The 22,344-nt window shown below is 42.6% G+C and overlaps 1 protein-coding gene across 1 annotated transcript in view; it reads right to left on the reverse strand.

The window, feature by feature from the left end:
* Positions 1 to 22,344, reverse strand: part of PKD1L3 (polycystin 1 like 3, transient receptor potential channel interacting) — a 76,740-nt gene that overhangs the window by 47,276 nt on the left and 7,120 nt on the right. Inside the window, 11 exon segments of the mRNA XM_040253195.1 lie at positions 23 to 124; positions 1,068 to 1,298; positions 5,255 to 5,448; positions 6,383 to 6,602; positions 6,960 to 7,088; positions 7,725 to 7,851; positions 7,948 to 8,075; positions 9,690 to 9,857; positions 11,758 to 11,889; positions 15,544 to 15,792; positions 18,240 to 18,289. Coding sequence (XP_040109129.1) covers positions 23 to 124; positions 1,068 to 1,298; positions 5,255 to 5,448; positions 6,383 to 6,602; positions 6,960 to 7,088; positions 7,725 to 7,851; positions 7,948 to 8,075; positions 9,690 to 9,857; positions 11,758 to 11,889; positions 15,544 to 15,792; positions 18,240 to 18,289 — 1,730 coding nt within the window.

Here is a 22,344-nt window from a genome sequence, read left to right on the forward strand (position 1 = left end):
GAGGAACCGTCGCTGCACTCACGCTAGCTGTCGTCGCGGCCCTTCTTCGATAGCCCGTGGAGACCTCGATGAGGTAGTGGGATTGAGAGCTGGGGTCATTATCGGCCAGGATGGTGATCTTCACCTGCAGGGAAAAGCAGAACCAAGAAAACCAGCAGGTCTTCACTCCTTACAGCCCAGCAAGAAGCAGGAGGATTCACTGCGGCGGCTTTGGAGACCCCGAGGAAAGCAAGGGTGAGATGGAGAAGATAAGACGGATAGGAAAACCTAAGTGAGGTGATAAAAGTGGGGGCTATGGGCTGAAAGTCCAGGGTTTATGTCACGAGAATTAAACAGCCACAAAATCAATTGATCGGGTCTTGGGCCTCTAAATCTCTCCACTTTCCACCTACCCAGAAAGGGTTATCAGCTAAGATACAAGACACCTAGCTAAATGTGAATTCCAGATAAATGATGAATAATTTGGGGTCATATTTATGCTAAATATGCTTTCACTATTTATTTGAAATTCAAATTTAACTGGGTGCCTCGTATTTTTATTTACTAAAATTGGTAATTCCACACCCACAGCATATTTGCATATTCTAGAATTTCCACATGTAGGAAAGCAAGGATGAGAAAGATACAGAACAGAAATTAGAAGGAAGCTGTCAAAGGAATTTTTTGTTTAAAAAAAAGATTCCATACAGGTTTCTTACATATTGCAGTTACATTAAATTATAACGTTTTTGACTTATCCATAACTTTCATATCCAATGTATTAAGTGAGATAAATGTGCATTTGATTATAGTTAAGTTCTCTGAGTGTTTTCTTTTGGCTTATTCCTGACCTAAATGAATCATTTGAGGATTCAACCTTGGCTAAAAGAGAAAACAAATGGAGCAGAAGAGATAAGTCCCTGGGGCTTGAGACAGTAGACATGAAGAGAAATGTTAAGAGAAGTCCCACTGGAATTTTTACTACCTGCCACCTGCCTCTTTTCAATAAAGGTATCTCTTTCTTCCTTCATCGTGTTCAACATACTCAAGACACTGTGGCAAAGCTTTCAGAATCAAAGTCTCATCACCTTCTGTGCGTCGGCCTGGTCCTTTCTCCAAGCCCACATGAATATGAGCATGTAGATTCCGACAAGGCTGGCCAGTAGGGACACCCCGACTGGGTTGCTGGTCACTCGAAGGAACAGCTCAGCCACGTCTTCCACATTCACCGTCCGGGGCACAAGGAAGAAATCGCTGCCGAAGTAGGTCAGGTGGTTACAGAGACACTGTGTCCTTACCAGTGTGCTCTGTGGCCCGACCTGGAATGACAGTCAAGATGGTGACTCTGAGTGACCAGCATGCTAAGGAAGGGACACACGTAAAACATAAACACAGACACACAGATTTGGAAAAGAAGGTCTGGTGGCTCAGGCTCCGCTGGTGTTAATGTGATCTGGGACAACTGATGGGCACAGCAGCTTGGCAGCATTTAGTAAAAGGGAAGAAGTACAAACTCCTTGGATCCTGAGATTCCAGTTCTGAATGCATAACCCAAGGACTCTGCACCCATTCACAAGGAAACATGAAAAAGGATGTCTCTGTCAGCACTGGTTACAACTGGGAGAAATCAAAACCACCTCTGTGTCTGCTAACAACAGAACATACAAACAAGTAAATAAGGAAGTAGGTGCCAACGAAATGGACTACCATACAGCAGATAAAATGAGTGGACTGAACCCGGATATATCAACCTGGCTGTATCAATGCTGAGTGAACAAAGCCAGTTTAGAAGGATATAACAGTGTGACATCATTTACACAAAGACCTAGAGCATGCAAACCATCACTCATGAGCCCACGTTTACCAATCTTCCTCACTCGGCACTGTCCTATCCATTGCTAGTTACTCGACTTGGGCTTGGTATGTAGAAGATGCCCAATACATACTTGCTGAAAGAATGAATTTGTTGTTGTTCAGTTGCTAAGTCACATCCAGCTCTTTGCGACCCCATGGACTGCAGCACGCTATGCTTCCCTGTCCTTCACTACCTCCCAGAGTTTGCTCAAATTCATGTCCATTCAGTCAGTGATGCTGTCTAACCATCTTATCCTTTGCTACCCTCTTCTCCTTTTGCCTTCAATCTTTCCCAGCATCAGAGTCTTTTCCAATGAACTGGCTCTTCTCATTAGGTAGCCAAAGTACTGAAGTTTCAGCTTTAGTATCAATTCTTCAGTGAATATTCAGGGTTGACTTCCTTTAGGACTGACTGGTTTGATCTCCTTGACAGACTCTCAAGAGTCTTCTCCAGCACCACAATTCTAAAGCCATAGTTCTTCGGTGCTCAGCCTTTCTTATGGTCCAGCTCTCAAATCCGTACATGACTACTGGAAAAACCACAGCTTCGACTACACGGACCTTTGCCGGCAAAGCGATGTCTCTGCTTTTTAATATGCTGTCTAGGTTTGTCATAGCTTTCCTTCCAAGAAGCAAGCATCTTTTAATTTCAAGGCTGCGGTCACTGTCCACAGTGATTTTAGAGCCCAAGAAAACAAAATCTGTCACTGCATATACCAAATTCCAGACAGTGGTTACCCTTTGATATGAGGGAAAAAATGAGGTATTTTCCAAGGAGTCAGTTCTTTGCACCAGGTGGCCAAAGTATTGGAGCTTCAGCTTTAGCATCAGTCCTTCTAATGAATATTCAGGACTGGTTTCCTTTAGGATGGACTGGTTGGATCTCCTTGCAGCCAAGGGACTCTCAAGAGTCTTCTCCAACACCACAGTTCAAAAGCATCAATTCTTTGGCACTCAGTGTTCTTTATAGCCCAACTCTCACATCCACACCTGACTCCTGGAAAAACCATAGCTTTGACTAGATGGACCTTTGTTGGTAAAGTAATGTCTCTGCTTTTTAATATGCTGTCTAGGTTGGTCATAGCTTTTCTTCCAAGGAGCAACCATCTTTTAATTTCATGGCTGCAATCAGCATCTGCAGTGATTTTGGAGCCCCCCAAAATAAAATCTCTCTCTGTTTCCATCGTTTCCCCATCTATTTGCCATGAAGTGATGGGACTGGATGCCATGATCTTAGTTCTTTGAAAGTCGACTTTTAAGCAACTTTTTCACTTTCCACTTTCACCTTCATCAAGAGGCTGTTTAGTTTTTCTTTGCTTTCTGCCATAAGGGTGGTGTCATCTGCGTATCTGAGGTTACTGATATTTCTCCTGGCAATCCTGACTCCAGCTTGTACTTCATACAGCCTGGCATTTCGCGTGATGAGGGCATATCAGCTATTAAACTATAAGTGATACTACGCTTGATCTTAGCCAAAAGACAGAGAAGTGACAAAAGCTCTTTTTTGCAAAACAAAGTCAGCCTCATTTACTCACCACATATTTAGTACTTGCAGAATTGATCAACTTCCATGTACCACTTGCCTTATTTTATGTACTTTGTCAGATTTACCATGGACTAATGTTTGGGCAAGAAATGACAAATCTAAAGCACAAATCTAAAGATTTCCCTGGTAGTAGAGTGGGTAAGAATCTGCCCGCCCATTCAGGGGACACGGGTTCAATCCCTGGTCCAGGAAGATCTCACGTGCTACAGAGCAGCTAAGCCCTTGTGCCACAAATACTGAGCCTACATGCTCAACTCCTGAAGCCCATGCAGCTAGAGCCTGTAATTCCTGACAGGAGAAGCCACCACAATGAGAAGTCTGTACACTGCAGTGAAGAGCGGCCCTCTCTCCCTGCAACTAGAGAAAGCCCGTGTGCAGCAATGAAGACCCAGTGAAATAAAAAAAAAGAAGAAAAAGTCTAAAGCACAAGCTTGCTCAGAAGGGACATGCTCTCCCAGCCCACCACACACACCTGCCCCTTTTATCTAGGCTCATTTATCTCCCTTCTGATGCTTTTTCTTTCTGGGCCATCCCAAACGAGGCAACAGGGGCCCTGAGTTTATTGCCAGCTGAAATGAGAGAGAGGCAGGACTGGGCAGCTTCTACCTAAACAGACATTTCTCCAAAGACATTCAGATGGCCAAGAGACACATGAAAAGACGCTCAACATCACTGATTGTTGCTGTTTAGTCTCTAAATTGTGTCCGACTCTTTTGTGACCCTATGGACTGTAGCCTGCCAGGCTCCTCCGTACATGGGATTTGCCAGGCAATACTGGAGTGGGTTGCCACTTCTTTCTCCAGGGGATCTTCCCGACCCAGGGATCTGAACCTGTGTCTCCTGCACTGGCAGGCAGATTCTTTACCATTTGAGCCACCAGGAAAGCCCCACTAATTATTAGAGAAATGCAAATCAAAGCTGCAATAAGGTGTCACCTCACCGGTGAGAATGGCCATCATCAAAACATATACAAACAATAAACACTGGAGAGGATGTGGAGGAAGAGGAACCCTCATATACTTCTGGTGGGAATGTAAGCTGATATAGCCACTGTGAAGAGCAGTATGGAGGTTCCTTAAAAAACTAAGACTAGAACTACCATATGACCCAGCAATCTCACTCCTGGGCATATACCCTGAGAAAACCATAATTCAAAAGGACACGTGTACACCAGTGTTTATTGCAGCACTGTTTACAATAGGCAGGGCATGGAAACAACCTAATGTCCAAAGACAGATGAATGGAAAAGATGACATGGTACATATATACAATGGATATTACTCAGCCACAAAGAGGAACAAAACTGGTTCATTTGTAGAGATGTGGATGGACCTAGAGTCTATCATACAGAGTGAAGTTAATCAGAAAGAAAAAAACAAATATCACATATTAACACATGTATGTGGAATCTAGAAAAATGGTACTGATGAATTTATTTCCAGGGCAGGACTAGAGATGCGGATGCAGAGAATGGACATGTGGGCACAGGGGGCGAAGGGGACAAATTGGGAGATTAGGACTGACATATATATGCTTCTAGGGAAGATACCGGAAGATGGCATGGCAACCCACTCCAGTATTCTTGCCTAAGGAGACTGGCAGGCTATAGCCCACTGGGTCGCAAAGAGCTGGACACGACTGAAGCAACTTAATACATACACACTTCCATGTGTGAAACAGATAGCTAGTGGGAATCTGCTGTGAAGCACAGAAACTCAGGCTTAGTGCTCTGTGATGAATTAGAGAGCGGGGAGGGAGGGGATATGTGGATATGGTTGATTTGCTTTGTTGTACAGCAGAACCAACACAATATTGTAAAGCAATCCTATTTCAATGAAAACAGTATAAAAAAAAAAGAGGTGGGCAGCTTCTGACCTGGCATCCACTGCTCTTCCACATGCTGTTGAGGCTGTCCCAGAAATAGCACTGAGTGACAGCAGTGACCACTGAGAGCAGGGTGGGCATCTGCCGAGCGCCCTCCTTGCTTTTATCCAACACGGCTGTGATGTAGTAGGTGCCAACCCCATACCGCAGTTTCTCTGGCGTCAGCACCCATGTGTATTCCTCATCTGAGAACAAACAAGAGTGCTTAGCTGCCTTTCAAAGAGGAGAAAGATACCATCAGAACTTTTCTTCAGAAGGGTCTATTATTGTTATTATTTTACAAATAGGGAAATGAGAAGCCTTGCATCACAAATGGTTTTAAAGAAAATGACTGGTGATATAATCTGAGGTTCGGGATGACTCCTGTTCCACTGAAAAAAAAATCATATGTTTTTGATAAATGATTTTGGTCTAAGGAATTAGAATGTATTTTGAGTTTTAGAAAAATGAAATAATCACACATTAAAATGATAACGAGAACCTTGATAACAAGAGAAACCCAAGGGTGATACAGGGGCAGGCAAAGAGCAGCTCCAGTTCCTGGTCTGCACACTGGAGGCTGGGTTTCGGGCCTGGCTTTGTCACCAGCTGGCTGCTAAGGGCCAAGGCAGGTCACCCAGTCGCCCTAGTTTTCTCAACTTTCAAACACGAAATCTCAACCGAAGGATCTCCAGGATCCCTTCCAGTTTCTGAGGACATGATATTATTGCCAAGATCATCAAGGAGGACAGAGTACATGCTCGGAATCAGAAAGAGCCTGCCGGTGATGCAGATACAATTTGTAGCTGGCCAGCCAGCAGTGAGAGGCGCTGGCTCAGCAGCCCTGTTTAACAAGAAGAGTCACTTGAAAAGTGACGACAAGAGCGCTGGTTAAACTGGCGAAATCCAGGTAAGATCAATGCACTGGGTCAGCGTCACTTCTTGGCTGTGATACTGAGCTGGGGTTCTGCAGGATGTAATCATCAGGGGAAAGTGGGCAGCAGGTGCGTAAGATCTCTGGGTTTTACTTTTTATAACTGCATGTGAATGATCTCAGTTGCATTTTATCATCTCAAAATAAAAAGTTAAAATAAAAAAAAACATGCGTTCTAAAGCTCCTGGCATCTGGATGGGGCTTACCTTTCTGTGACACCTTCTCCTTCGGCAGGTGGAAGTGGGTGTGGTTGGGCTGGTGCTGGAACCCCAGGTAGAGTGTCAGCGACAGGGGGCCTTCAGGCTCTATGCACACTATCAGGGACTTCTCCAGGGAGGTGACATTCACTGTGATAGTAAAGTGGTCTGTGCTCATGTTGAGGCTGGTGGGGTGGGTTTCCATACTCGCATTTCTCCAGAGCATGATCTAGAATAAGAGACAGTTTATTAATCTCTCCAAGTTTAAGAGGGTTAATCCATGGCTGCTTTGCAGACTCCTCCTTCATGATAATGGAATAGAACCTGCTAGGTCTTCCTCTGTGAATGCTGGCAGGTAACACGGTGCCAGGGATATACAAGAAAGTATATAGTCTTAGACCTAAAACACTTTCTCCCAAGTGTGAGGGAGGTCTCTCTGTAGAAGTTCCTAAGTGACAATGTGAATAACAAAACAGCGGCATGCCCATAAATCTAAAATGATTTCCTTCGGTTGCTGCAAATTCCCATCCTATTCTCCAGGAATTCCAATTTCCTTCTTTTTTATTCCCTAATAATCAAGTCATACCTCAATATCCTCCATTAAGTCATGGACTTGGAGCAATTTATGATTAGAGCTTAGTAACACACTCCCGACGCTTCCAACAATCTTCTTCTTGTCAAAATCTCTGAAGGGATTGAAAGCCAGTCCTGTTACCTAGAGACAAGAACATTTCAGTTTCTTCAACTGCCCACAAATTTATAAATAACACTCTTATAGGTAATAAGGGATCGGATATCAAAGTAAATGTCGGGATTTCCCCTTGCTAGCATTGGAAATGAAATATTTCTCATTATAACATTCTACAAGGAAGAAGCAGCTAATTAAAGATGAGTCATTTGGTTGAGACCCTCGGAATTATTACTATTTTTGTTTCACCTCGGTACTTGGAGGATTCATTTTACTAGGAAGTAAGAATTCTGTTCTCCAGAATAAGGTTACAATCTTACTTCTGTTTGTTAGGTGATTGCTGAAAGAAATTAAATATGCTGACATGACTAGGTTGGTACATTGAGTCGGTGATTATTTAGAGATTTCCAGTTTTGTATAAAAACTGAAGAGTTCGGATCAGTTCAATCATAACCCAAAAGCTTAGTGAAACCTAGAAGTCTGTTTAATGCTCCCAGCCTCTAGCAGGGGTCATGTTTAAGAGTCCTCCATTCCTGCCAGTGTGAAACAGAATTAGCACACATGACTTTCTCTCATTCTGTCTGCTCAGCCTACACTTTCACCCAAATCCCTACAGCCATCACATCCCATGTTCGTTCTGGTCAGAATCAATTTCATACTCACTTGGACATCAACTCCTGGGTGTTTTTTCAAGAGCTCCTCCAGAGCGGACGCTGATGGAAAGCCTAACCTCACAGGGGCTGGGTCACCGAGGGTGTAAGAGCTCAGAGGCAATGTTGATATGTTTTGCCTAAAGAAAAAGAAGTTGAATGGAAATCAATTGCTCTTTGTTCCCTAAAAGTCCAAAGCCTAAAACGAAACTCCCTCCGTCCCTCCCTCCTGTTACCTGCTCAGCATCAGGGCAGCAGTGGAAGAGGTCAAAGTCACCTCAGGCTCAGCACACCGATTCTGCTGCAGAAGCGCCTCCTGGATCCTCCCAAGGCTCAGCAAGGACATTTGCAGCATATTTTCTACCTGCGTTTAGAGAGAAACATCAATACCGGGTGACTCGTGTAACCTTGGTGTACTGTGTTAGTGAGACAACGGTTTGAGAGGGAGGAAAAGGGGACAAGGACCTTGACAGCGATGGAATGAAAGGTGACACTCACTGAAGGGTCCACGGAGGGCACCTGCCATCTAGCGAAGGACGCGTCATCCTTTGCATCAACTAAGAGGGCCACCCAGGGAACTATTTCTTTGACCCATGACATGAGCTGCCTGAGACCTGCTTATGATGAATGTTTTCTAAAAACAGGGTTGTTTTCTTTTTTGCAATGAAATTATGCATATAATTCACCCATTTAGAGTATATAATTCAGTGTTTTTTATATTCTCAGGGCTGTGCTACTATAACTACGATCTAATTGTAGAATGTTTTCATCTTCACTAAAATAAACCCAGAACCCAGTGGCAGCCACAGTCCATTCTCCTATCCCCAGCCCCCACGCCCACTCGTAGTTACCTTTGTTGTTCAGTTGCTAAGTCATGTCCGATTCTCTGTGACCCCATGGACTACAGCACACCAGGCTTCCCTGTCCTTCGCCATCTCCCAGAGTTTGCTCAAACTCATGCCCACTGAGTCAGTGATGCCAGTGAACGATCTCACCCTCTGTCGTCCCTTTTCCCTCCTGCCCTCAAGTAGTTACCTTAACAGGAGGTAACTACTAAACTACATTCTGTGTCAATAGACTTGCCTCTTCGGGACCTTTCTCACACATGGAACCACGATCTTCTACGTTTGGCTGCTTCTACTTGGCATAGTGTTTTCAAGGCCCATCCATGTTGTAGCTTGTATCAGTGCTTCATTTTTTGTTGTTGTTGTTGCTAGGTAATATTCCATCAGTAAGGACATGCCACACTTTACTTATCCTTTCATCAGACCATGGGCACTGCACTGTTTCTGTTTTTTGGCTACCTGGCTATTTGAACAACGCTATGAACACGAGTGTACAAGTTTCTGTGTGGATCTATGAGGGTACATACCAAGGAGTGAAGCTACTAAGCCTCACGGTAATTCTCTTTTTAACATTTTGAGGAACTGTCAAACCGTTTTCCAAGGTGGCTGCATCATTTTACAATCCAACAACATATGTGTTCCAATTTCTCTGCCTCCTTCCCAACACTTGTTATTGTCTGTCTGTCTAGGTGTGAAGTGGGATCTCATGGTGGTTTGATGTGCAGTTCCCTAGTGACGAGTGATGTTGAACATCTTTCTATGTGAAGAGTAAAAATAATTTATTTAGTGGAATGTTTACTATATGCCAAACCCTTCACTGAACTCACTAGGTTTCAGCACTAGGTGTTCTTGGCTCCGTGGCAGGGTGGAGAGAAGACTGGGAGCGGGCTTGATGGAGCAGTATCCTGAGTGGTGCCTGTTTAGCTGGGCTCTCTAGAGGCCTGGAGAATCCCAGAGACGGCGGAGCCTGGTGGGCTGCCGGCTGCGGAGTTGCAGAGAGTAGGACGCGACTGAAGTGGCAGCAGCAGCAGCTAGAGGTCTAGGGAAAGGCCACGTTGGTGCCTGATCTGTCAAGATGAAAATGTCTCTAAACGGAGTTGGCCACTCACACACACTGTACCCACCTGCTTGACGCTATGCCCATGTCTTGGCCAACTTGCTTCACCAGCTTTCATTACGTTGTTGAGGGAGTGGAAGAGGCAGACGGTCACAGGCGTTCTGGAGCCTGGGTCGCTGCTGTTCAGAAATGGGCTCTGCCGTAGCTGCTCATTCAGGTCTGTAAGGGTATCGATGACCCTGACCTGGAATTTCAGCAGACATACACATCTCTGCACGTGGACCGCTTTAAATCTGGGTTCTCCTTATAAGGAGTTCTGTGTTCTTCACACACTTCCAGTGCATTTTTATAAGAAGCAATATTACAACTTGGCAGGGAAGGAACATATATTGTTACACGTTTCCTACAGGAGGACGTGTGTTTCTGGTTATTTTAAGGAACCAAAACAACTCTTTTCACTGTGATAAGCAGATCAAATGTCTAATTAACAGAAGCTTAAAAAGAAAAAGAAATGCTAAGGAAAAGAGCAATGCTGACAGAAATACCAAGTAGACTATCACTTTATATTTAGGGCCTCCAAAGCACTAAAGACAGACTTAAAAGGGAGATCAAGGAGCATTTCTAAATGAAACAGAAAACACCAATTTTCCTTTCTGTGGGTTGTTTGCAAGTAAAAAAAAAAAAAGTCAACTAATAAGGTGAAGCTAACTGACAGATATTTAGTGAATATCCACTGCAGTTATAACAATTTTTGTTTTGAAATGTTATTTTCAAAGTTACATGTATTAAAGACCTCTGCAAAATAAAAAATGCAACAAAATTAAAAAGACTTGTTGCTAAAATATCAGCAGCTTATATAACAAAAGTTAATATCAATAGTAAAGCTCTCTTATTCTTAACAAATAAGAAAATGACCAAAAAACCCGAAGGGGAAAAATGAGTGAAGGACATACAGAAGCAATTCAGAGGACAAATAAAAATGGCCAATAAATATATAAAATGATGTCTGACCTCTTTAGTGATCAATAAATGCTTTTCTTTCTTTTTCTAAGCCTTTGAAATTGGCAAAAGTGAGAGTGTGAGGACATGGCTTGTGAGAATGTAAAATGGTGCCTTTTAGGAGGGCGATTTTGTCATTGATTAAAAATTTAAGAGTCCATCAATTCTATTTCTCGCTCTCTATCCCAGAGGGATGTTTGCATAAGCACTCAAAGATGTAGGTATATGGATGTTCATAGATATGCTGTTTGCAAGGGTAAACAAATGAAAAGTATTCAAATGAGCATCAAGAATAGTGAGTTCATGTCTGTATGCTGCTATGAAAAGACATCCATGACAGAGTATTAAGTAAAAAAATAAGAAGCAGAAAAATGTATATATTAATAATTTAACCCCGTTTTTGTTAACACAAAATAGCAAAGTTGTGTATGTATAAACAAAAGTCTGAGGGTTACGCATAACAAATTACAGAGAGTAACATCTAGAGAATGAGATTGGCAAGAAGGACCAAGATGGTGAAGGTTTCTATTTCTCACTTAATGTTTTTGTTCTGATTTTTGAGTAATAACCACTACTATTTATGTAATTAAAAAGTCTAAATAAACCAACCCAGATTGCACCTATGTGCTTATAGCAGAATATTTCAAAATATAGGAAATGGAAAAAAAGAATTTAAAATTCTCACTAATCCTACCACCTTAATTTACTAATGTGTAAGAAGTAGAAAAGAGGCATGACTAGTCAGGGGGAAGTACACTGGCAAAGATGGCTGCCATGAATACAAGTATCACGGGGTTTTTGATGCCTGCTTCAAGGGTGTCCGTCTCCATCTACCTCAAGAATTGGACCTATTTTTGTCTCCCATGATTTCCCCCAACAGATGTATCAAAAAGGCAGTCCTGATAAACAGACAAAAGAAAATAAACACAGCATATCTGAAAATGTCACCACTGATTATTTACAGTCTTCCAATCTGAAGGTATTTCAAACACCTGCTAACATTTGAATCTCTACAAAATACTTTTATAATGTTAAATTCTGCACAAGGCACAATCTCCAGATGATCTATTTTCTATTTTATTATTCTTTTTCTCTTTTTCATTTCCTCTTCATAACTCGCCCCAGCCAAGCCGTCCTCTACTTACCTGAGCTGACTCAGAAAATCCTGGGATAAAGGCTGCCAGTCCCTCAAGGATCTCGCAAGCTTTCTGCAGTTTGTTGTGAGTTCGCAAACCAAGAACTGCTTTGCTAAAGTTCCCTGTTATCTCATTTATGACCTATTGAGAACAAAGAGTTTTCTCAAAATTATTTATATAAAATTACTGCACTTTTTGAGCCATTGTTTTAACTTTTTGAGTTTGAGCCATTGTTTTAACAAGAGTTGACTTTTGATACTATTACAAACTCTACGAATCAGATTCTCCACAAGTTACTACCGATACTTTCACAAGCTGTTCTGCAAATGGATAGAATTTATTTTCATCTCTTTATACAGCAGAGAAAATGTATAACCAGGTTATACAATGACAGATCCAAGGATAAATGAAGCTGGAAATAAGACTTTTAAGAATAAGCTGAATTCTCATGTCATGATCAAAAGTGAGGCTCACACCTCCTAAAGTAATGCAAAAAAAAAAAAAAAAACCAAGTTGGACCTAATTAAACTTAAAAGCTCTTGTACAGCAAAGGAAACTATAAACAAGGTGAAAAGACAACCCTCCAAATGGGAGCAAATAATAGCAAATGAAACAACTGACAAAGGATTGATTTCCAAAATATTCCAGCAGCTCATGCAACTCAACACCAGAAAAACAAACCCAATCAAAAAGTGGGCAAAAGACCTAAACAGACATTTATCCAAAGATGACATACAGATGGCTAATAAATAAGAGAAGATGCTCAACACCACTCATTATTAGAGAAAAGTAAATCAAAACTACAATAAGATATTACTTCACACCGGTCAGAATGGCCATCACCAAAAAATCTGCAAACGCTGGAGAGGATATGAAGAAAAGGGAACCCTCTTGCACTGTTGGTGGAAATGTAAATTGATACAGCCACTATGGAAGACAGTCTGGAGAGTCCTTAAAAAAACTAGAACTACCATACGATCTAATAATCTCACCTGTGGACATATACCCTGAGAAAACCATAACTGGAAAAGACCCATGTACCCCAATATTCATTGCAGCACTATTTACAAGAGCAAGGACATGGAAGGAACCTAGACGTTCACTGACAGATGAATGGATAAAGCAGCTGTGCTACATATATACAACAGAATATTGTGCTTAGTCACTCAAATCATGTCTGGCTCTTTGGGACCTCATAGACTGTAGCCCATCAGGCTCCTCTGTCCATAGAATTTTCCAGGCAAGAATACTGGAGTGGGTTGCCATTTCCTTCTCCAGGGATCTTCCCTACCCAGGAATTGAACTGGGATCTTTGCTGGCGGATTCTTTACCAGCTGAGCTACCAGGGAAGTTACCACAATGGAATATTACTCAGCCATAAAAAGGAATGAATTTGAATCAGTGCTAATGAGGTGGATGACCCTAGAGCCTATTATACAAAGTGAAGTAAGTCAGAAAGAGAAAAACAAATACCATCTATTAACGCATGTATATGGAATCTAGAAAGATGGTACTGATGAGCCTATTCACAGGGCAGGAATAGAGATGAAGACACAGAGAAGACTTGTGGACACAGGGAGGCGGGGAAGGAGGGTGGGGCAAAAGCAGAGAGTAGCGTGGACACGCACGCACTACCATGTGTAAAAGAGACAGCCAGTGGGAACTTGCTGTATGACTCAAACCAGGGCTCTGCGACCACACAGAGGGCTGATACATGTTGATTTTAGGCAGAAACCAACACAATATTGTAAAACAATTATCCTGTAATTAAAAATAAATCTTAAAAAGAAAGGGTCACATGGAAATAAAACTAACTCTTCCAGGGAATTCCTTGGTAATTCAGGGGTTAAGACTCCACGCTCCTAATGCAGGGGCACAGAACTGACCCCTGGTCAGGGAACTAAGATGCACACTGCATGGTGCAGCCAAAAAACCCCAAACAAACCCAATCTTCTCTATTTGGAAGTATATTTAATCTCTCAGGTTTCCCACCCTGTTTATTTCCCTCCATTCAAGAGTTCATGTTCGAGAAGGCAGTACCTTAAATACCACTTGGCAGGAGGTGGAGGCAGAAAACCTCTCTGAGAAAACAAACCCAGAGCACTGGACCTGCCCCAAAGCTTAAGAGGTCATTGCTTTCAAACTGGAGGTCCAGCCCTGAGATAATCTCTGTTTATACCAATGACTTGGTCCAATTACCAGAGAATACTCCACTTACAGCTTAATTCAATCACAGTCAACAAATCTTTATTAAATGCCTACTGTGTGCTGCCAGACTCAAGAGTTAGAGCACTTCCAGTCAGCTATGGTCCTACACTCATGGACCATATGATTGAACAGGGGTCGGGGAGATCCCCTGGAGTAGGAAACGGCAACCCACTCCAGTACTCTTGCCTGGAGAATTCCATGGACAGAGGAGCCTGGTGGGCTACAGTTCATGGAGTTGCAAAGAGTCAGACACAACTGAGCGACTTTCACTTTGTTATCTGCACTCCTACATACTTGGCCATTCTATCTTTTTTCTTTATCTAAACTGCTAACAATGTTACTGATCTGTAAGAGTACAATTAGCTTTGGTACAGTAACCTGGTATTCAGCAACGCTACTAAATTCTCTTAATATTTACAGTCATTTATTTGTAGACTCCTGGGGAGTCTACACTTCAGATTTCCCTTTGTTTAAAGAAAACATGTCTGTTGAAATGACTGTAGGTTAGTTTCTCCCCAGGGGAATACAATACCAGCAGAGACAATAGTGAACATGTAGCTTCCTTTAACACTGAGTGCAGGTTCAGGGCAAACAGGATTCCTCTTCAGCAGGGAAATGTTTGCATGTAAGTAGAGCTTGTGTTTAAAAAAAATGGGTAGAAGCAGGATAATTTCCTTCAGTCAAAACTGTCATGATGGCTTTGCTTTATCTTAAGGTTTGGGGCAAAGGGGGAAGAAAGATAAAAAAAGAATTGAGATGTTGAGTAGGAGGAGCTGTCAGAAGGGTTTGCTGCTCCTGAAACAGTGGGGCAGGTGAATAAGGCTTCCTCCTTGCCTGATGCACTAAATAGAATATCATTAAATAATAAGACATTAAATCCTGAAGTGGGTATAAAACCCACTGGGGAATATTTCCATAGAGTTGCTTAACTCTGAATTGGGATACAGGCTTGTCTGTTAGGAGAGGAACCCTTTTCCCTTCTTCCCTTCCAGTTTCTTCAGCTGGGCTAATAATTAAGCCAACATAAAACCTATTAACAGGAGAGAAACAAATATAATTACGTATGTATGGGAGTCCCAAAGATGAGAGTTTCACAGACAGGCCATTGAGGTTTAGATCCCATCCTGAGCTAAGAAGGGGCCAGGGGTCTGGGGACTTTGGAGTGGAGGAAGACATTCACAGAAAGGTGGGAAGAGGAAAGGTCTTGTCACACCATGCAGAGAAGTGTTTCTAATGTAAGAAAATTTATCGTGGTAACATTAATAGCTCTTTTCCTGGTTCGAGCTCCTAATCTAATTTCTTCCAGGCAGTGAAGTGGGAGGTAAAAAGTTGCTCTTGAGTCTGTTGGGCCTTAACTGTCTTCAGCTTGAAATAATCCAGGTTGCCACAGTGGCACATTTTGGGGCAGCCTGCCCTGAACCCCATCATTGTCAGGCATTCCTATGTTCTGCTCAGGGGTGAAGGGTGAAAACAGCTCCTTCCTAGCAGCATATTCTTGAAACATCACCATACAGAAGGAAAGGGTAAAAAGGGGCTCTTTCAGGGTCACAAGGGTAACTGGCTGTGACTTCAATTTTCCACACTTACCTGATCAGATGAGTTCTGTAAGGATACTTGTGGATGACTGGTGAAGACACTTGCATGTGAGTCCTCTTTGGGGCTTAAAGTTATTTCTACCAGAGCTTTTCCAGCACGTGTTACAGATCCAGGCCCGGGGAGCTCTGGTGTCAGAGGGAGAGGCTGGCTGGCAGGTGCAGGCGTGACTGACAACCCCTGTAGTGTGACTTCAGGCGGCACTGAAGGAAATGGGCTGAGATGATGGCACAGGGTCTTGGACTAGAAGATAAAAATCCACAAAGGAGAAGGCTGAATATGATATTCCTAAATGATGAATATCAATAACCTCAGATCTGCAGATGACACCACCCTTATGGCAGAAAGTGAAGAGGAGCTAACAAGCCTCTTGATGAAAGTGAAAGAGGAGAGTGAAAAAGTTGGCCTAAAGCTCAACATTCAGAAAACGAAGATCATGGCATCTGGTCCCATCACTCCATGGGAAATAGATGGGGAAACAGTGTCAGACATTTTTTGGGGGGGAGCTCCAAAATCACTGCAGATGGTGACTGCAGCCATGAAATTAAAAGACGCTTACTCCTTGGAAGAAAAGTTATAACCAACCTATATAGTATATTCAAAAGCAGAGATGTTACTTTGCCAACTAAGGTCCGTCTAGTCAAGGCTATGGTTTTTCCTGTGGTCATGTATGGATGTGAGAGTTGGACTGTGAAGAAGGCTGAGCGCCGAAGAATTGATGCTTTTGAACTGTGGTGTTGGAGAAGACTCTTGAGAGTCCCTTGGACTGCAAGGAGATCCAACCAGTCCATTCTGAAGGAGATCAGCCCTGGGATTTCTTTGGAAGGAATGATGCTAAAGCTGAAGCTCCAGTACTTTGGCCATCATTTGAAGAGTTGACTCATTGGAAAAGACTCTGATGCTGGGAGGGACTGGGGGCAGGAGGAAAAGGGGACGACCGAGGATGAGGTGGCTGGATGGCATCACTGACTTGATGAAATCACTGACTCGATGGACGTGAGTCTGAGTGAACTCCGGGAGATGGTGATGGACAGGGAGGCCTGGCGTGCTGCAATTCATGGGGTCGCAAAGAGTCGGACATGACTGAGCGACTGAACTGAACTGAAGGCAAGTGCTTCTAAAATTGCTCTAGAATCCCCAAGTCCTGTATGATATTAACAGGCATTTCTCTCAAAAAGATCCTGTGCAGAGTCTTGAGAAAGTGGCATACCATATTATCCTCTTTAAGAGCCACAATTTATATTACTGTGCTTACTGTCACTCATTCACTAAATTATAATTAAGCATCTACTATGTGCTAAGTAATGTTCTGGGGAACCAAGGACACAGCAGTGAACAAAATGAGCCAAGTTCTTGCCTCATGGAGCCTCCATTTTCATGGTGGTGACAGATACACATGATTCGTGTACTGAATCAAGTTAAAAAAAAAAAACAAAAAAAAAGTAAGCAGATGAAGAGGAAGGGTGCTCGGCTGTCAGGAGAGGGTGTTCTTGCTGACAGTTGAATGAGCGGGGAGAGAAAGCTCTGCCAATACACTGGAGAAGGACAGCTGAGGGGTGCAAAGGCCCTGAGGCCACAGCTTGCCGGCTTTGAGGAACGAGGAGGCTAGATGAGCAGAAGTGAGGACCAGGGTGATCAGGAAGACCCTGGGGGTTGGGGTGAGGACAGCACTGGTGTCAGGCAATTGACAACAGGGTGAGTTTACTCAGTCTGAGCGGGGAAGATGCTAGGGGCTTCGAGGAGCAGGGGTGTGATCCGATTCTGCTCTGAAGGACTCCTCGCACTGCTGGGTTGGGAACAGGCAAGAAGGGGCCAAGAGGTGGCGGATGCACAGCTTAGATGGGAGATGACGGTGGCGTGGGCTGGGGTGTGATCGCAGTGCAGATAGTGAGGCCTGGGCACCTGAAAAGCTCAGAGAAGTCCTACAGGCATAAACCTTTGCTTGTTTTCCTTCTTTTAAGCAATGTTGCTTGTTATTTTACAGAACATCACTTGGGAGATGCTGCTTTAAAGGGTATTTATTTCATCTCTATTTTCCTTCTTTCACACTGCTGGAAACACATATTTTGTAGTTAATACTAGATCAAGTAAATATGCATCTATATTTAGACAATATAAATATACAGGACACAGCGGCAAGAAGGCTCAGAAATTTCTTGAAGGTAAATTTTTGTAGGGGGGGGTGTGCTTTGCTGCACAGCTTGTGGGATCCTAGTTCCCCAACCAGGGTTCAAATCTGAGCTCCCTGGAGTGGAAGCACGGAGCCCTAACTACTGGACTGCCACAGCTGTCCCTTGAAGGTGAAATTTCATAGATTATGCAGAGTTCCTATCACTGTTTTCCCTTCACTCAAATTTCTTTATGTTTTCCTTAAAAATTTTTTTTTAAATGTTATTGCACGGCATATATTTTGATAAGATGCCACAAATCCTTTCTGGGATGAAGTAGGGAATAAATAAACAACCGACCAACAAATAATTATACTAACATCATGGCCAAAGAGGCTTTAAATTTTTCTTTAATAAAGCATCCACCAGACCTGATTCTTTGCTGCACTTAAGTACTTTCCTTTCCTTCTTCGAAAACTATACCCAGAGCCCTCTAGGAGACAGAGGAGAGTTCTGGCAGAACCCACCAAGAACGACGAAGGGAGCCATATTTCAAGATGTGCACTGTGGTGAAGTACTTACCACGTTAGCCTGAGCAGGCTGGTGACATGCTGTTGAAAGATGAGTGTCTCCTATAGGAAAAAGACAGTTGATTATGTTCAAGAGAAAGGCTTAGGATAGAACTATTTCTGTTTTGCTTGAAGATTATTTGTTTCTGAAAACAATGCAAATTGTTTTATGTAGGAAGCCACAGTGCTCATTCCCCACTGTTGCTCCATCTGTAGAAAGCCAGATTACTAACATTACTAACGTCGCATCTCTTCGCTCACTCTTCCAAGACCCAGATCCTCTGTATGAAAATATCAGATAAATCATAAAGTTGCCAGAATATAAATATTACTGCAGAAATAGCGGCCTCATAATTTTACCAAAAAAGAGCTCTTATTCAATAAATCAGAGCATATCTCTGACAGACTTTAGGAAATGATCATTTACAGCATTTTACCAGATCACTGTTATTGTTTTTATTCTCTTTCCACATTTTTCCAGAAAGAAAACTGTTATTTGAAGGCAGTATCTGGATATTACCAGGCTTATTTGCTATGAACTTAAGTTGATTTCTTTCAAAGCATGAGTGTCTAGACCCATGCACACTGACCTGACCACAGCAAGTCCACTATGCCCTCTTTTCTTTTCTTAGAGCACTCCCTTTGATGTTCATAAGGCTGATATGTGCGTTTAGCAGCAAAATCACTACAGCTACCACTGCTGGGGCAGGACACGTTTCTGAGATGCTCTTCGGATCAGCTGCCCTGTTTTTCTATCAAGATGAACAGAAGTAAGAAAGACTGAAGAAACTGAATTCTGAGTCAAAGACCTGGGGTCCAGAGTTGGTTTGCCTTTTACTGAGACTTATGATGAAGCCTTAATGACTTAACCACTTAGCTTTCTCATCTGGAGAATGGATTTAATAATATCCCGTGATGTGAAAGTTAAACAGTATATGCAGAGTTGAGAAAAACATCACCTCAGAGTAGGGCCATTAGGCTGACAGCTTGCTGGGAACAGGAAACTGACGTAGAACATCAACTGCTGATCTGAGAAGGGGTTATGACCACGAAATAAAACCAACAGGCTGCTAAACTTAAGAGTGATCCAATTCTTAGTCTTAGACAAATGTCTTTTGACAGATCTTGCCTTAAGGGGGAAAAAAAAACAAAGAATAAAAGGGAGCCTATGAATAGCACTTTAGAACCCGGAAACTGACTCCAAAGGACTCGGAGGAAACGACAGACCTAAAAATCAACAGCACAATCCAGAAAAATATTTCAGGAGGCTGTTTAACATCCTTGATCGAAACAAAGTCATTTTTTTGGGGCCACGCCACCAAACAGAAAGTCTTAAAGATAAACCAATTGAAGGTAATATGCATAAGAATGAGATTAAAAGAGAAATAAATTATATTAGAGGACTTCAAGAACACCAGAAATGCTACAGAAAAATTAAGATCCACATTGGAGGTAACACAGAGCAGAACTAAGGTAGAAAAGGCAAATGAGTGGTACACAGGATAAGTGTAAGGAGTTCTTTCAGAATGCAACAGCTGCTGCTGCTGCTGCTGCTGCTGCTGCTAAGTCGCTTCAGTCGTGTCCGACTCTGTGCGACCCCATAGACGGCAGCCCACCCGGCTCCCCCGTCCCTGGGATTCTCCAGGCAAGAACACTGGAGTGGGCTGCCATTTCCTTCTCCAATGCATGAAAGTGAAAAGTGGAAGTGAAGTCGCTCAGTCGTGTCTGACTCTTCACGACCCCATGGACTGCAGCCTACCAAGCTCCTCCGTCCATGGGATTTTCCAGGCAAGAGTACTGGAGTGGGTTGCCATTACCTTCTCCGAATGCAACAGAAAGAGTGATAAATAGGAAACCATCTTTTCACTTAGAAGAATGACAGGAAAGATATGGAGGGTAGAAACCAGCTGGAGAGCACACAGATAACTGGCATTTCTCAGGGCCTAAACCAACACAAATGAAAGAGAGGGATAAATGGGTAGAACAGAATAAAATTTTCTTGAACTGAGAAAGATGTATATATGCAACATCACATTCTAGGCAAAAATCAGTGAAAAGCAATCTAAATGCATGCTAAGAAAATTTCTGTAGTACAGGATTTAAAAAAATTCTACAAGCAATCTGGTAGGGTAAAAAAAGGCTACCAGGAAAAAAGGTGGGGTGGGTAGCTAGCCTTAGCCTTAGTCTTTTCCACTATAGCATTAAATGCCAAAAAACAAGAGAATGATGTCTACAGAGTTTTGAGGAGAAGACTGTAAGGAAAGAATTGTATCACATTCACTGCCGAGTGTGTTGGCTATTCTGTCTTCCCTTTCTTTAATGGGAACCTGATAGCCCAGCTAAGGACTACATTTCCCAGTCCTCCCTGCTCTATGGTACAGACATGAGTTCAGGTTCTGGCCAATGGGATATGAGAAGTAACAGATGCAATTTCCAGGCTATTCCCTTAAGGAAAAAAAAAGAAAGAGATCAGCCTCCTGTCTCCCATCCCTCAACTTTCTTGTCTCTCCTTCCCGTTTGCTAGAATGTGAACACAGAATTCTGGAAGAAGAAACAGCTTTTATAGACATGAGATAGATGCTACAAGTTGATGGCAGAACAAGGAAGCACTTGGGTCCTGTCAACCAAGGATCTATTCTTTCAGCCATAAAGTTCTTCCTCAGACTGTTACTGAACATCTGTTTTACTTAAGCTATCATTTTGGCCTCTGTTATAGCAATTGATCCTATGTTTTAACTGTACACTCTGCTAACATATGGCTCATTGATATTAAAGTAACCAGATCAGGCCCAAGATGGAGTCACTCATGCTAAGCCCCACATTAGCAAATGGCTCTCCCAGGGAAGGAAGGCCATGGTCAACTAGTCAGCACCCGCCTGCCCAGCACAACTTATATAACAGAGCTCCAAGACTTCCCCTTGCTCCACATAAGGGAAGCAACCCTGTTTTAACCAACCAGCAAATGCCCACTATAATGCCCTTGCTCCTGCTCATTTCTATCTATAAAAATCTCTCCCCTTGTAAAGCTCTTCAGAGCTCCTATCTGCTAGAGTGAATGTTGTCATGAGTCACTGAATAACAGTCTATTAGATCAGTAAATTGTCTGGGGAAAATCTTCCTTTAACATTGGGAAAGATATACCCATCTGAATGCAGAGTTCCAAAGAACAGCAAGGAGAGATAAGAAATGCTTCCTAAGTGAACAATCCAAAGAAAGAGAGGAAAACAATAGAATGGGAAAGACTAGAGATCTCTTCAAGAAAATTAGAGATACAAGGGAACATTTCATGCAAAATGGGCACAATAAAGGACATAAACGGTATGGACCTAACAGAAGCAGATGATATTAAGAAGAGGTGGCAAGAATACACAGAAGAACTATACAAAAAAGACCTTCATGACCCAGATAACCACAATGCTGTGATCACTCACCTAGAGCCAGACATCTTGGAGTGCAAAGTCAAGTGTACCTTAGAAACCAGCACTATGAAAAAAGCTAGTGGAGGTGATGGAATCCCAGTTGAGCTATTTCAAATCCTGAAAGTTGATGCTATGAAAGTGCTGCACTCAATATGCCAGCAAATTTGGAAAACTCAGCAGTGGCCACAGGACTGGAAAAGGTCAGTTTTCATTCCAATCCCAAAGAAAGGCAATCCCAAAGAATGTTCAAACTAACACACAATTGCACTTATATCACATGCTAGTAAAGTAATGCTCAAAATTCTCCAAGCCAGGCTTCAATAGTACATGTAGCGAGAACTCCCAGATGTTCAAGCTGAATTTAGAAAAGGCAAAGGAACCAGAGATCAAATTGCCAACATCTGCTGGATTATAGAAAAAGCAACAGGATTCCAGAAAAACATCTACTTCTGCTTTGACTATGCTAAAGCCTTTGACTGTGTGGATCACAATAAATTGTAGAAAATTTAAAGAGATGGGACTATCACACCACCTTACCTGCCTCCTGAGAAATCTGTATGCAGGTCAAGAAGCAACAGTTAGAACCAGACATGAAATAATAGACTGGTTCAAAATTGGGAAAGGAGTACACCAAGGCTGTATATGGTCACCCTGCTAATTTAACTTATAGGCAGAGTACATCATGAGAAATGCCAGGCT

The sequence above is a fragment of the Oryx dammah genome, unplaced genomic scaffold (genome assembly GCF_014754425.2).
Source record: "Oryx dammah isolate SB20612 unplaced genomic scaffold, SCBI_Odam_1.1 HiC_scaffold_13, whole genome shotgun sequence".
In the NCBI taxonomy this organism is placed as follows: Eukaryota; Metazoa; Chordata; class Mammalia; order Artiodactyla; family Bovidae; genus Oryx; species Oryx dammah.